The following is a 13,207-nucleotide window of genomic DNA, read 5'->3' on the forward strand; positions in this document are numbered from 1 at the left end:
TCTAATTCATTGCGTAAAAAATGCCGGTAAAAATAGGTAGGGCTCGGTGAAAGTCGAGGAAAAAGTTCGTGATCTTTTTAATGCGGAGCGCAGCAAAGCGGAGCGCATGCTTATAGCAAACCACAATAAAATTGAGCGGCCGCGATATTTTAGTTCCATCATAGTCCTCTAGGGCACAACAAAATGCAGCACGTTAGAAGCTGTGGCAAAGTACGGCGAAAATGTTTACTTACCGCCTTTCAACATGAAATTCCCGGAGAATTTCCTCTGGGAGGTCGGTCATACTAGAGAAAATGTTTAGCGGAGTCTTGCCATCTTCATTAGGACAATTAATATCAGCTCCACTTCGAGCAAGCAAACACGCTAATCGAAGTCTGCCTTCTACGTCGGTGTGACCACAGGACAGAAGTTTCTGTTCCACCTGCGGAGCGCGCCATAACAATGTTTAGCGAGTGCACAATACTACGTATTTTAATACACTGTTGAAGTCATTAGATGTAACGTTCGATGTTTTCTACAGAGGCAAACGTACATGTTTTTAGGGGAATATGATTGTGCATTCATCACACTACTTACATCATCTTGCGTGCCCCTTGTGCCATGCTAACCGATCCGGTATCCATCGCCTCATATAAGAGTGGTATGGACTCGCAACTTCGCGTCACCAGGGTTTTAGCCTGGTGTCACCTCGCTTCAAAGATTAGAGTCCTCCCCCCGTGAAGCACTCCCCTCTCCCGCCACTGACCCGAAGATTAGCTACCTGTTTGTAGCATCGTGAAACAGGATTGGTTTAACTTTCTGAATGTGTAAACGTACCCTCAAGAAGGCAGGTTTCTTTCCGGTACGTAAGGGAACGTCCTTGGTACTGCTCTTCTGCGTGTCCGACGTTTTACTCACTCTATATATTGCCCCGGCGTCGTCTTAAGCAGGACCATTGGAGCAGCACAGACTGTCTAATTACAGTGGCCATGGGATCAATGATAGTGCTAAAGATGACTGAAAGAAGATGACGAAGGCCTCATGCCGGTGCTTTCGCCCCAGCTGTGTCGCTTTTTTTTACTCCCAGTGTACTCATTGGAGCTTAGTCTTTAAAAGCGCTTTCTGGTTTTACCTACACGCTACATTTATGGTGAAGGGTGCGGGTTGTGAACTCTGTATGCATCGTGAAGACGGCGTTGCTGCAGACGAAGCGCCTCGAAGGGAGCTGACTTCTGTTCATCGATGCACCAGTCGTCGATTCCAAGGGGGTTTACCCGAATTTGTACTGCTGCCCACGACAACCAGGGCAGCCACAACACACGTCATGAACATGACAACGACGCAGACCGACGACTCTATCTTAGGTAAGTTCGTGATCCATCAGCCGCGAACGCCACCAACCTTTCACGGCGATGTCTTTCATTACGCTGAAGATTCGCTTGATGTCTATGAGCGTGTCGCAAGGTTTAGCGGTTGGGGTGGAGTGCGGAAACTGACACATGTATTTCCCGCTCGACGACCACGCGAAGACGTGGGTGTAGAACCACGGCAGGGAGGTCTCAAACTAGAATGAATTTCGCCGCCTGTTTCTGGCTACCCATTCAAGGGGTGACAGGAGAGAAAAGGCCGAAGGAGCCCTATACGCCACAAGTCAGTGTCCTAATGAGAACGTCACCTTGTACTGCGAGGATATGTCCCGCCTTTTCAGACGCGCCGACCCAAGTATGGCTGAGAGAAGAAGCTGCTTCATCTTATGCGAGCTGTGATATAGGAACTGCTTGCCGGGCTTGTCCGCAATCCACCTCACACAGTCGCTGAATTTATTGCAAAAGCAACGATGATGGAGCAGATACTGGAACGGCGTGCCAGACGGTATGATCGCAGTCAGAGCTGAGGGCCAGCGGGTGTGCTGTCTGCTGCCATGGCCACCCGCCAAGATGCTACACGGGAGCCAATTCGCTGTGTTTTCTGGCAGAACTCCACTTCTCCAAACTCCCCAGAGCTTCACCGGCGGATGCCTCTGTTGCTCCTTTGATTCGAGACAAAGTAAGGCAAGTTGTGCAAGAAACAGAGGAACTTGATCAGCAGCCGCTTCTTTTCAACTGAGCCACATACTCTCAAGCTCTGCAACATGCCAACACGTGTGCCGGCTCAAGTGTCGCCCCTCCGCTGACCACCACGCCTTATAGGCACGGAAATGGCGCCGTTGGTCCCCGCCATCCTGAATTCCGACGCACCCAAGTTGCGTACCAGGGCACAGCTCGCAAGAGGGATGTATGGCGCGCAGCGGACCGCACTCCACTGTGTTACCATTGTGGGAAGGGTGGCCACCTGTACAGGGCGTACCTGTGCCGTTGCACTGGCCTTCGCGGTTTTCATCATCATGCTCCTTGGACCAGAAACGCTGAGCTTCCGCAAAATCCAAAGTACCTCTCCAGACAGCACTCTTTCGCTGTGTCCAGCCGTCAGGAAGCCGGGCGAGCGTCGCCGTTCCGTTACCAGTCTCCAAGCCCTCATCGCCTATCCAGTTCATTTGTGCACCAGCTGCCCCGTCCGCGTCGGAAGAACTGACATAAGCGACCTCTGGACGTGGGGTCGCTGAAGGGGCTTCCAGCGGTAATTCTCCATCCTTCTCAACACGACGTACCACTGAGAAGACATCGCGGGCGAGTTCCGAAAAAGCTGCCACCTCTGACCTGGCTATGACGATGGATGACTGTGAGGTTACTGCGCTTACAGATACAGGGGCGGATCACTCGGTCATTAGCAGCAACCTGGAGCAGGAGCTCAAGAAAGTCCTGACTCAGTGGAGAGGGCCTCACGTTCGCACGTCGGGGGGTCAAGTGATTTCTCCGATAGGCCGTTGCACGGCTAGGGTTGGCCTTCACAGCTACACGTACGTCGGGGAATTCATCGTACCTGCAGAATGTTTAAGAGATGTTATACTGCGTGCGAACGTCCTGCGAGCGAAGGAAGCTGTTGTCGATGTGTCGTCGTCCACAGTAATGTTCTCAACAAGAGGCGCCATCGCCAGGAAGGAGCCAGCAGAAGTGGAAGTCCGGGCCCTCCGTGTAGTAGACGACGACGTTACTTTAGCGCGTCGGAGCAACGTCGTGGCCTTCGTAGGAGGAGACGTACCTGAGAACTATGAGCGGCTAACCCAAGGAAACATCAATTTGCTGTTAGAAAGAAAAATCTGCGCAGTAAGAGGCCTTGTACATGTGATGATGGTTGCGCGCAGTCTTCTGACGAATTTCAGAAAACAGGAAATGCCGCAACAGGAACTGCCTTTGCTGCCCTGCATTGGTTCGATCGGTTGGGAGATCTGCGCCGCGAAGACACACGGACGTGAAGCATCGGATGCGCAGGACGTTTTGGAGCTAGTTCACAGGTGTCCAGACCTGACCCGGAATCAGAAACAGCAGCCAACAGATTTTCTAGCGAACGCCTGTGATTTTTTCCCCACGTCATCAAAGGTCTGACAAACACCCATCGCGAAACTTCGCATCATCGTGAAGAAAAGCACAAAGCCCGTACCGTACACCAGCCCCCATATCGGGTGTCCTACAAGGAACGGGAAGCCATCTGGAGCCAAGTAAAGGAAATATTTCAAGACGACGTATTCAACCGTTGAAAGTCAGCGGGCCTCCCGTGTGGTGCTGGTCGGACAAAGGTCAAGATGCTGCGCTTCTGTGTGGGTTGCGGAAAGCTAAACAGCGCCGCCACAAACCTAGACGTGTACCCTCTTCCGAGCATAGACGGCGGGCTATACCGTCTGCGCAACGCAAGGTACTTTTCGTCATTAGATCTCAAAAGCGGATAGTGGCAGATTGAGGTAAATGAGCGAGACCAGGAGAAAACGGCGTTTGTCAACCATGACGGATAGTATGAGTTTGAAATGCTCCCGTTCGGCCTTTGCTCAGCACATGCGACATTGCAGCGAATGATGGATACTGTCTTCTGAGGTGGGCTAAACGCCAGCCTTGTCTTGTCTACCTCGACGATGTTTTTTCTTCGTATTCTTTTAAGAACACCTGCGCCTGGTCCTGGAGGATATCAGTTTGGTTGGCTTAACTATAAAGCCCGAAAATTGCCACTTTGGTGTGATGCTTATTGTTTTTTGATGAGGAGGTTATGGGAAATTAGCGGAGAGGAAGCGAGGCATATTGGCGTCAGACTCGGACAATGTATTCACTGGAGAAATAAATAACAAAATTGATAAATTAACGTTACGTAATCAGGTCAGAAGAGTGAATGTCCAACAAAAAAATTGAAGGAAGCACACACTTGAAGGTAGCGAAGCTGTAGGCATCAGTAGTTTTTTGCTCTGTTTCGCCTCACGGCTTCACGCCGTGAGAGTTACTCAAGGAGAGCGCGGAGAAGCGTTTTTCCTCGTTTTTTCATAACGGAAAACGACGCCTCACCGCGTTGTTTCCTCAATTTCGCCTCTCGGCGTTGCCCTTATAGCCCTCCCCTGACCGAGGGACCACAGCTGGATGTTTGTCTTCCTCTATCGCGTATGGTTCTGTGCCGCACGTGGCCTTGCTGCCTTCGTTCGTGGTGCGCTTATCGCTGCGGCGGCATCCTCCTCGCGTTCCTCCGCCACGCCCTGTGCACGTGTCCCGCGTACGTCTTCTTTGCCTCATTGCCTCTCTCTCTCCTGCCGCCTATATCTCCCTGTTATCAGGCCACTGCTCCGCGCCGGGCGCTTGCGGAAGGAGATGTGGTTTGACCTTTAGCACTCAAGGGTACAACTGGTCACCCTTGAAAACTTCCCGAGGTAGCAGAGTGTATCTTGCGCTACAAAAGTCCTGCCCTCAAATAGTTCGCGCTCACGTGTCGGAGTCGCTTGCTTCGGTGAGCTGGGTTGGTGTGGTGAGCTTCGTACGCTGGTCGTCGTGCTTGAGCGGTGCGCTGCTGCGGGTATCAGGGAGGTGCTTGTTGATTGAAAAACGCCAGCGCATTTCCGACACTGTTACTCGAAGTGGCAGGAAGAGACCTGGCGTAGCTCGGTGCGAAGATCTCCTGGGTGAGAGGAAGAAGAAGATCACCAGCTCCGACGTGCTTCCCTTGAGCTTTGCATTGGACAAAGAATAGTTGTGTAAACGCGTGCAGTGCCATCGGATTGAACCATGTGAGTGGCACCCGCCGACGCTAAAATTACGCTGGTAAGCGCGACTTTCCCGAATTGAGAGGCACTCTTCAGATCGTGCGGACTAAGCCTAACACTGGCTCAAGGTCAGGCCCCACCTGGGGCAGACGACGCGGCCCCTGCATGTGTGGGGAATAACAATCAAGACATGGCAGAAGACAACCAAATGCAATACGACGACATCGAAGAAAACCAGGATTCACCGGCCGCAGGCGAGTGCATCATGAATGTTTCGAAGGCGCAACCCCGAAGAGACCGACGACAGCTAAGTCAGATCAACCGGCAGCCGCCGCCTTCCTCGCCGCAGGAAGAGAAACTAAGACACCTAAGGACAAAGCGAGCACCCAGACGAGTGCTTCTTCCCCTGGACGATTACAAATTAGTGCTCCGACCGCGAAACAGACTCAACGTGGGCAAGCTCGCACCTTCTGAATTGTCGCTGGTTCTGCTGCAGGCCACCAACACAACGAGGCGGCAAGCAAACTTCAAACTACGGGTCGACCAGAACCAAAACACGGCAACCGCCAGCACTCCGGCCAAAGAAGTGGCGGAGAAGTTGTTCCGAGTGACCAAGATCATGATCGAAGGAACAGAAGATCTTGTGGAATTGTACGGGCTAGCCCCGACGATGCTGTGAAGGGACAGATTCAAGGCATGCCAAAGCGACTGACTATCCAAGAGATCAAGTAGAATATTCTTCAGGACGGCATGGAAATCTACATGGCGAGACGAATGGGAAACGACTCGACCACCGTCGTTTTAACGTTATCGGGGCCCAAATTGCCGCCCTACATCTGGCTGTATGGAGTGGAGTATCGGTGCACCTTGCACAAGAATACCATGGCCGTCTGCGAGATATGCTACGAAGTGGTCAACGTAGCACTGCCTGCCCACAGCCAGGAACACGAGCTTGCCACGGGTGCGGCTTACGAGACCCGACTCCACACCAACCCTGCGTGGCCAAGTGAACGCTGTGCGGGGGAGAACACGTCACGTGTGCCAAATGTTGCTCAGAACAATACCTGACGCCGTACGTCATCAGGTAGAGGCAGCGGCAGCAACAGCGCCGAATGGAGTCGACTCCAGACGAGACCACAAGCCGTGGGCACAGGGACCGGTCGGCAACGCTAAGCAGGGGTGCGAGAAGAAGCTCCAGGGATCCCATCATGGGCGGTAGCAGCCGGAGGAGGCGACAATCAAGATCAAGTTCGCGAATCAACGCAGCCGAACATTATGGCCACCACTCTCGAAGCAAGTCGGCTACCCGCCCACAACACCAGAGCGAGCTCAAACAAGTAATCTGGGCCCAACGGGTCTCTCCCACAGCTCATTCCCAAACTACCCCGCCAACAACCCCAGCCTTACCCAAAAACCCTACTTCTTGTGTGGATTGCGAACATCTGTCTCAACTACTTGATCAACAAAACACACTAATAGCGTCACTCAAGGCTCGCTTAGACTTACTTGAGCAAACACAGGCAACACACAATGAAAAACGCAAGAAACCGAATCCGGCCACAACGGAGGCCCCTCTATCTCCTCCCGTGACGAAAACACACCCGCCCCTCCCCCCCCCCCCCCCCACCTCAGATACAAGACATGTTTTCTGAATTAGCTAGTCGGTTGACTTCCATCACCCAAGAACTCCAAAACATCCGCCAAGAAAATCAGTTGCTACAGCAAGAATTCCAGTCCCTACGTTCTGAGCACACATCCCTCCAACAGAAAATTACCACCGCCGGTAATTCAACCGATCACAATTAGGAACTGGGAACCACGCCTCAGGAGAGGTCTTCTACAGGGCCCATCAGAGCCCATAGCCGAAGCGTCCCATATTCACGCACTCCCGACAACTGCATCACCACATCTCCTCCAGATGGCCGGGACCAAGTCTAATATTACGACCATCCTTCAATAGAACTGCCGTGTTCTTAAACAACAAGCAGCTGCCTTAAATCAGTTCATTAACACTCTTGACCCAAAACCGGCGGTTGTCGCCTTGCACGAGGCTAATTCATCTGTCAAACTGCCTGGCTACATTCTTTATGGTTCCATTGACACGTTCGCTACGCTTACTCTAGTGCATAAAATCATCTCACGTCACCCCAAAACGGGGATGCAATCACGTCACGTCACGTAAAATCACGTCACCCCAAAACGGGGATGCAATGTAGTTCTCCTCGAGCTCCTCTCCCCTTCGACTAAAACTAAGTCTAGCTTTTTCATCCTGAATGTATATTGTCGCCCTTCTCAAAAGACAGTTGATATCGCCACCACTATAAGAGATACAATCTCCTTGTGAATGGCAGACCATTGATCATAGCGGGCGACTTCAACGCCGCCCACCCGCAGTGTGGTTACACGTACAAAACAAAAAGAAGCGCCTTGCCGGCCCAGGCCGCAGAAGATTTTCAACTTATCTTGCTCAATCATCCTTATCCACCGGCCCGTACGAGCACAAGTACTGCCAGGGACACAACTCCCGACTTATCTTTTTTAGCCGGGAATCTCGATGTCATCTGGACTTCAACTCATAAAAATTTGGGCTCTGATCACGACATTGTTCCACTCACCATCCGGAATAGGCATTACAACGCCAAAACAGGTGTGGCCCGTATTACTAATGGGGACGCCTTCCGAAAGGCTACATCCTCCCGCTCAATTGACACCACTCAACATTTTAGCGCTTGGATTGACGACCTCGTCCAAACAGTACGGACGCACAACAAAAGCATCGCCACGTCCTATCAAACACCCAGCGTCGACCCCAAACTCCTTCACATTTGGGAACACCGTCGAAGCCTCACTAAGCGATGGAAACGCCAACGCCACAATCTCCGACTTCGCCATAAAATTGCCGCACTAAATCAAATCGCCACTGAATATACCAAACAACTATCGAAAGAAAATTGGCTTCAACTATGCGATGGTCTTCAAGGGACACTGAGCACACGTAATACTTGGCGCTCACTTAAACATCTGATCAACCCCCTAACTAGCAAGAGTGAATCCCCACGAAGCATGATTCGGACCATACATTCGTGTCAAGGTTCCCCAAAAGCCCTTCTACAAGCATTGACAGATCAATACCTCAACACCAGCAAGAACTTTTCCCGTCCCTCATACACAGGACTGCCGAATGACCTACTTGACAGGGACTTTCAAATTTACGAATTGGAATCAGCTCTCTCAGAATGAAAGAAGAATAGCGCTCCCGGACCGGACCAAGTAACTTACAGGCTTGTGGCAAACATGGACGGCAACTCCCTTGATCATCTACTTCACCACATTAACACCCACTGGTCATCTGCTCGTCTTCCTCCCCAATGGAAAACCGCGGAGATACGCTTCATACCTAAGCCCAACAAGTCACCTCATCTGGACAACTTGCGCCCGATATCCCTCACATCCTGTGTGGGTAAGCTGGTAGAATGGCTTATACTGAGGCGTCTTCAATAATTTTTGGAGGACAGAGGCCTATTCGCCAATACCACGTATGGGTTCCGCAAACACCTCAGTACCCACGACATCCTCCTCCGTTTGAAGGAAGAAGTCGTGGCGCCGGCTACCCGTCATTCACCGAGGGCCATCCTAGCACTTGATCTTAAAGGCGCCTTCGATAACGTTTTACATTGAGCTGTTCTCTCCTGGCTCAATCAGACTGGATGTGGCCATCGCGTCTACTCCTACATCTCAGTTTTTTACCCCAACGCCAGGCTATCCTGAAAGTTGGCGACCTCACGTCGGATCCTATATTGCTTGGTGAACGAGGCACGCCGCAAGGTTCCGTATTGTCCCCACTTCTGTTCAATCTGGCCTTAATCGACTTGCCCAAACAACTGGATGCCATCCCGAAGATACATCATGATCTATATGCAGATGATATCACCGTGTGGATAGATACAGACTCTAAAGGACACATACAAGATGCTCTCGAAGAAGCCATGGACATTGTGCAGTCTTAAGCATTGTCAGTGGGTCTTCAAAGCACACCTCATAAGTCCGAATTATTTATTGTGGGCAAGCACCCATCTGCTCGAACTATTGAGCCCATCTCCTTACATTTGGACGGCCAGGACATCAAACCCAGCTCTTTAATGAAAATTCTCGTTCTCACCATACAACAAACACGCGGAACGATCTGACCTTATCCAAATTCTCCAAGACATTCACTAAGTTTCGCACATGCTCCAACGCATCTCTAACTGTCATCGGGGCCTGAAAGAACAAGATATGATTAGACTGATTCGAGCACTTCTGATCTCTAGAGTTACCTACGTTGCTCCATACCTCTTCCTCACGAAAGGAGACTTGGACGCCCTTGACAAGTTCATACGCAAGGCATTCAAACAGGCTTTGGGCATGCCTATGAACACCTCTACTCAGCGGCTTCTAGAACTGGGTCTTCATAATACGGTTTCAGAATTAATTGAAGGCCACCTTGCCAGCCAACGTGTCCGGTTCACTCAAACACCTGCGGGCCTTGGGTTACTCAAACGCCTACGACTCGCGCACCCAGTATCTCCTCCTGCTCTTCTTGTCCTCCCCGAGGCTTGGAGATCTGCTGTACGGGTTCGCCCAATACCGAAGAACATGCACCCTGATCTCCACCTGGGTAGAAGACAAGCACGGAGTCAAGCCCACGAGAACATCTATGGGAACCGTCTGGACATGGCGTATACAGACGCTAGCTCGTATCCAGGCGGGCAGCACAAGGTTGCAACCGCCACCACCAAATCGGCCCTTATAACCTGTGCTTCAATTAACGACGACATCCACGCAAATTGCTGAGGAACTGTGATCGCACTCACACTTATTCACACCAAGAGCACGGTCATCTTAACCGACTCCCAAGCTGCCTGTTGGAGCTTCTTGGCGGGGAGGGTGGCCCCACCAACTTTCGCCTCCTCTTGCAACATCAGCCACAAAGAAACGTCGCCCTCGTCTGGGCACCCGCCCACTGTACATTGATGGGCAATAATTTTGCCCATCATCAAGCCTGCGCACTCTCCTCTCAGGACCCCAGAAGAACAAGCGGAGTCCACACCACTGGTTACGTTTCAGGACATTACACAGTACTATCGACTCGACAGGCAACAATTCCCTCAACCTCACTCCAAGCTGTCCAAATCAGAAGAAACGACTCTTCGTCGCATGCAAACGAATACCTTGGTCCATCCAATTCGCTTACACCACATGTTTCCCACTCAATTTCCCGCCCAATGCACTTTTTGCTCTAAGCCTGGCACACTCGTCCGCATTTTATTAGAGTGTACGCATAACCCTGACCTTCCACCCTTTCCTTCCCCGCTCCCCCGCCATGAGCTTTGGGAGAACCTGATCACCAGCGTCCACCTGGACGTCCAGTAACTACTGGCATCTAGGGCGTCGGTCGCCCGGTCGTCACTTGGATTCCCGGACTAGGAAGCCACTCATACTTTATAAGGCTCATTAAAGGTTCATACTACTACTACTCTCCTGGGCGTTCACGCCCAGCCGAGAGCTTCAAGGAGGAAGTTGTGGTTCGGCCTGGAGAATCCGCGAACGTTCGCGTCCGGCAGGTCGCTGCGCGAATCTCGTTCTTCCTGCTCTCGCCCGTGTTGTTGCGCTTTTAGATATGCCAGCACCGTCTTCTTCCTCTTCACTTATGTTCTTCACCCGATCTCCGCCAACTGCCGCACGCGCACTTCTTTGCCACTTCTATCCCGTAAGGAACGCCTCGTCACCATTTTCGCCATCGAAAAAAGTGTTTTGGGGGAAAACATTTCCGGTGAGCAGTTCGTTTGAGGTTAGCGATGCTTGATTCTAGCGGTCAGTTTGCAGACATGCACTGCACCCCCGTCACCAATAGCACCACTCCACTTCCAGATCCTGCACTATCACTTTCCTAACACACTATAACAAACAACTGCAAAGGCTCACAAATACTAAAAATGACAGCTACAGAAGCACGCAACACCTTATAACCCTTCAATAGATTGTTGCACACAAACACTTATAGCACAAGCACGAAATCCTTTTCTTACCACTATATAACAATGAAGTGATAAGACATACAAACAAACATTAAAAATATCAGCAGCTTTAGCATACACACACTCTAACTCTTAAATCACTTCTCACACGAATGAATCGCGCAGCCTATAGCACAAATACAAATGTACTACAGAAACGAAACCAAAATAAATCCTAGACTGAAAGCTTTCACAAGCAGAAATACAAACGCCTAGTTTTCTCTGTCTTCTTTCATTAAAATATTTGCAAATATTGCACTATTATTTTCCGTACAATAGCATCTGTTTCTCTAAGCAAAATATTCAAAAAGAGCACCACACCTTCACTGTGATACAATATTCACCTCTAATCTTCACACAGCGCTACATCACACATCAATCCTCCATAATTATGTTTGGACGTATCCGTTTCCCTAGTGAGTCCTGTTCAGGGCCAAGTCAATTTCGTCATTTCAACCTGCTCCTGGCATTGCGCTTCATGACGTTTTTGCGGCGATTCGATTCCGCACCTTTGGCTTCGCATTCCATTTGGTTTATCCAAAGGATTTTGGATTGGGTCTAGGCATGACTCCCGCACGATGCCTCCCTCAAAAGCAGCTTAAGAGTGAGACACCGCTTGATTGTACCCTCTCCTCTGTGGTCGCGCGCAACCATCTGGACTGTTATTGGACCTCTAGGGCAGTGAAGCGGAATTCTTATACCGTGACGCTTGGGATTTTGCTTCCCAACCGGTGCTCGCACTTGCTCGAACCGGTGCGCACGAAGTAGGTCACTCTGTGTTCGCCTACTGTGTTCACGCAACACTAGCTCCTGCACTGATTTCCTGTTCTTTTCTCAAGGCCCCTTCGTAAACTCGAATACCTCGGTAAGGGGGTGCGGTGCCAGTTGGTTCGAGAGCTCAAGACAGGGCTGCTCACCGCTGCTGTCTCCTTGCGCATTCTTCTCGTGTGCACGTGCTGCGTCTGCAACAATTCCATGATTTTACAGGGGCTCAGTTCCCGCTTCGCATGCGCCTTTCATTCTAGCGTTCAGCGGCTGACAATATTTTGTCTTCTTTTCTGGTGCACGCGGCCTCATAGCCGTCTGTGACTCTCGCCTCTCCCGAACTTGCCTCGGGTTCGATGCTCCCATTTTTGCATGTTTTTCCCTAGAGGCGACGTTCTGATTTTGCACCATTCAGATCTATGTTGTTGTTGTTGTTCCTTAACAACGTTGGCGCATACCCAATCAGGGGATCGTCCACACACCAGTCGTTAATTCGAATGAGATTACTGCTTAGGTGGATGATTCAAGGAAAATTAGAAAAATTTGGAAGCTTTTTTTTTCTTCTTGTGTTGGAGGAATCGACTTTAGAAGTTGGTCAATATTGAAACAAAACAAAAAAGGAAATAGACAAATAAAAAACTAAATAAAGCAAAATAATAATAATAACAATAATAATAAGAAGAAGAAGCAGGAGGAGCAGGAGAAGAAGCAGGAGGAGCAGGAGAAGGAGGGGAAGGAGAAGAATAAGAAATATTCAGAAATGGATACTTTTGGAGGGCTCAGGTGAGGTGCCAGAATAAGATACCAATTAGGTTTTAAATCGTTTGGAATTTTTCTATGAAGCGCAGAAGAGCTGAACAAACATCCCGGCGGCAATATCCCGTTTCTGAAGCCCCAACTGATAAAAGAGCCGGCAATGATAATGCCAACCCCTGGCGATGAAGCGGCACTTCAAGGAGCTGACGTCTGAGGCTCGAAAATCGTCGACAGGACAAAAGGAAATGGTCGACAGACTCTTCTTCATTACAGTAACTGCGCATGGCAGACTGCGCCAGACGAGACCTGTGGAGGTATCTATTACACTGGGGCACACGACATCGAAGCCTCGTTACAATCACTTCCAGGTCGCGTAAGGGGCACCAATTTGGTTTCCAGGAGAATTTTAGATGACAAAAATCTTGCAACGACAATAAGACTGATTCGTGCTGCCCTTGCAGCTTCAACAATCTACGAAATCTTACGGCGGGTAATAAAGGCGTTGTCTCAATGACATCGACAACAGGTCCGGAGATTGCTA

At 50.4% G+C, this 13,207-nt stretch overlaps 1 protein-coding gene across 1 annotated transcript in view; it reads right to left on the reverse strand.

Annotated features, from left to right (window-relative positions):
* The window catches only part of LOC144147089 (uncharacterized), a 293,400-nt gene that overhangs the window by 130,844 nt on the left and 149,349 nt on the right, over window positions 1–13,207 (reverse strand). Inside the window, exons 17-18 of the mRNA XM_077679136.1 lie at window positions 12,063–12,107; window positions 234–421 (exon numbers count right to left, since the gene is read on the reverse strand). Coding sequence (XP_077535262.1) covers window positions 234–421; window positions 12,063–12,107 — 233 coding nt within the window. The remainder of the gene's footprint in view (window positions 1–233; window positions 422–12,062; window positions 12,108–13,207) is intronic.

This window comes from Haemaphysalis longicornis, unplaced genomic scaffold (assembly GCF_048455015.1).
Source record: "Haemaphysalis longicornis isolate Haplotype H1 unplaced genomic scaffold, Haemaphysalis longicornis Haplotype H1 scaffold_7, whole genome shotgun sequence".
NCBI lineage: Eukaryota > Metazoa > Arthropoda > Arachnida > Ixodida > Ixodidae > Haemaphysalis > Haemaphysalis longicornis.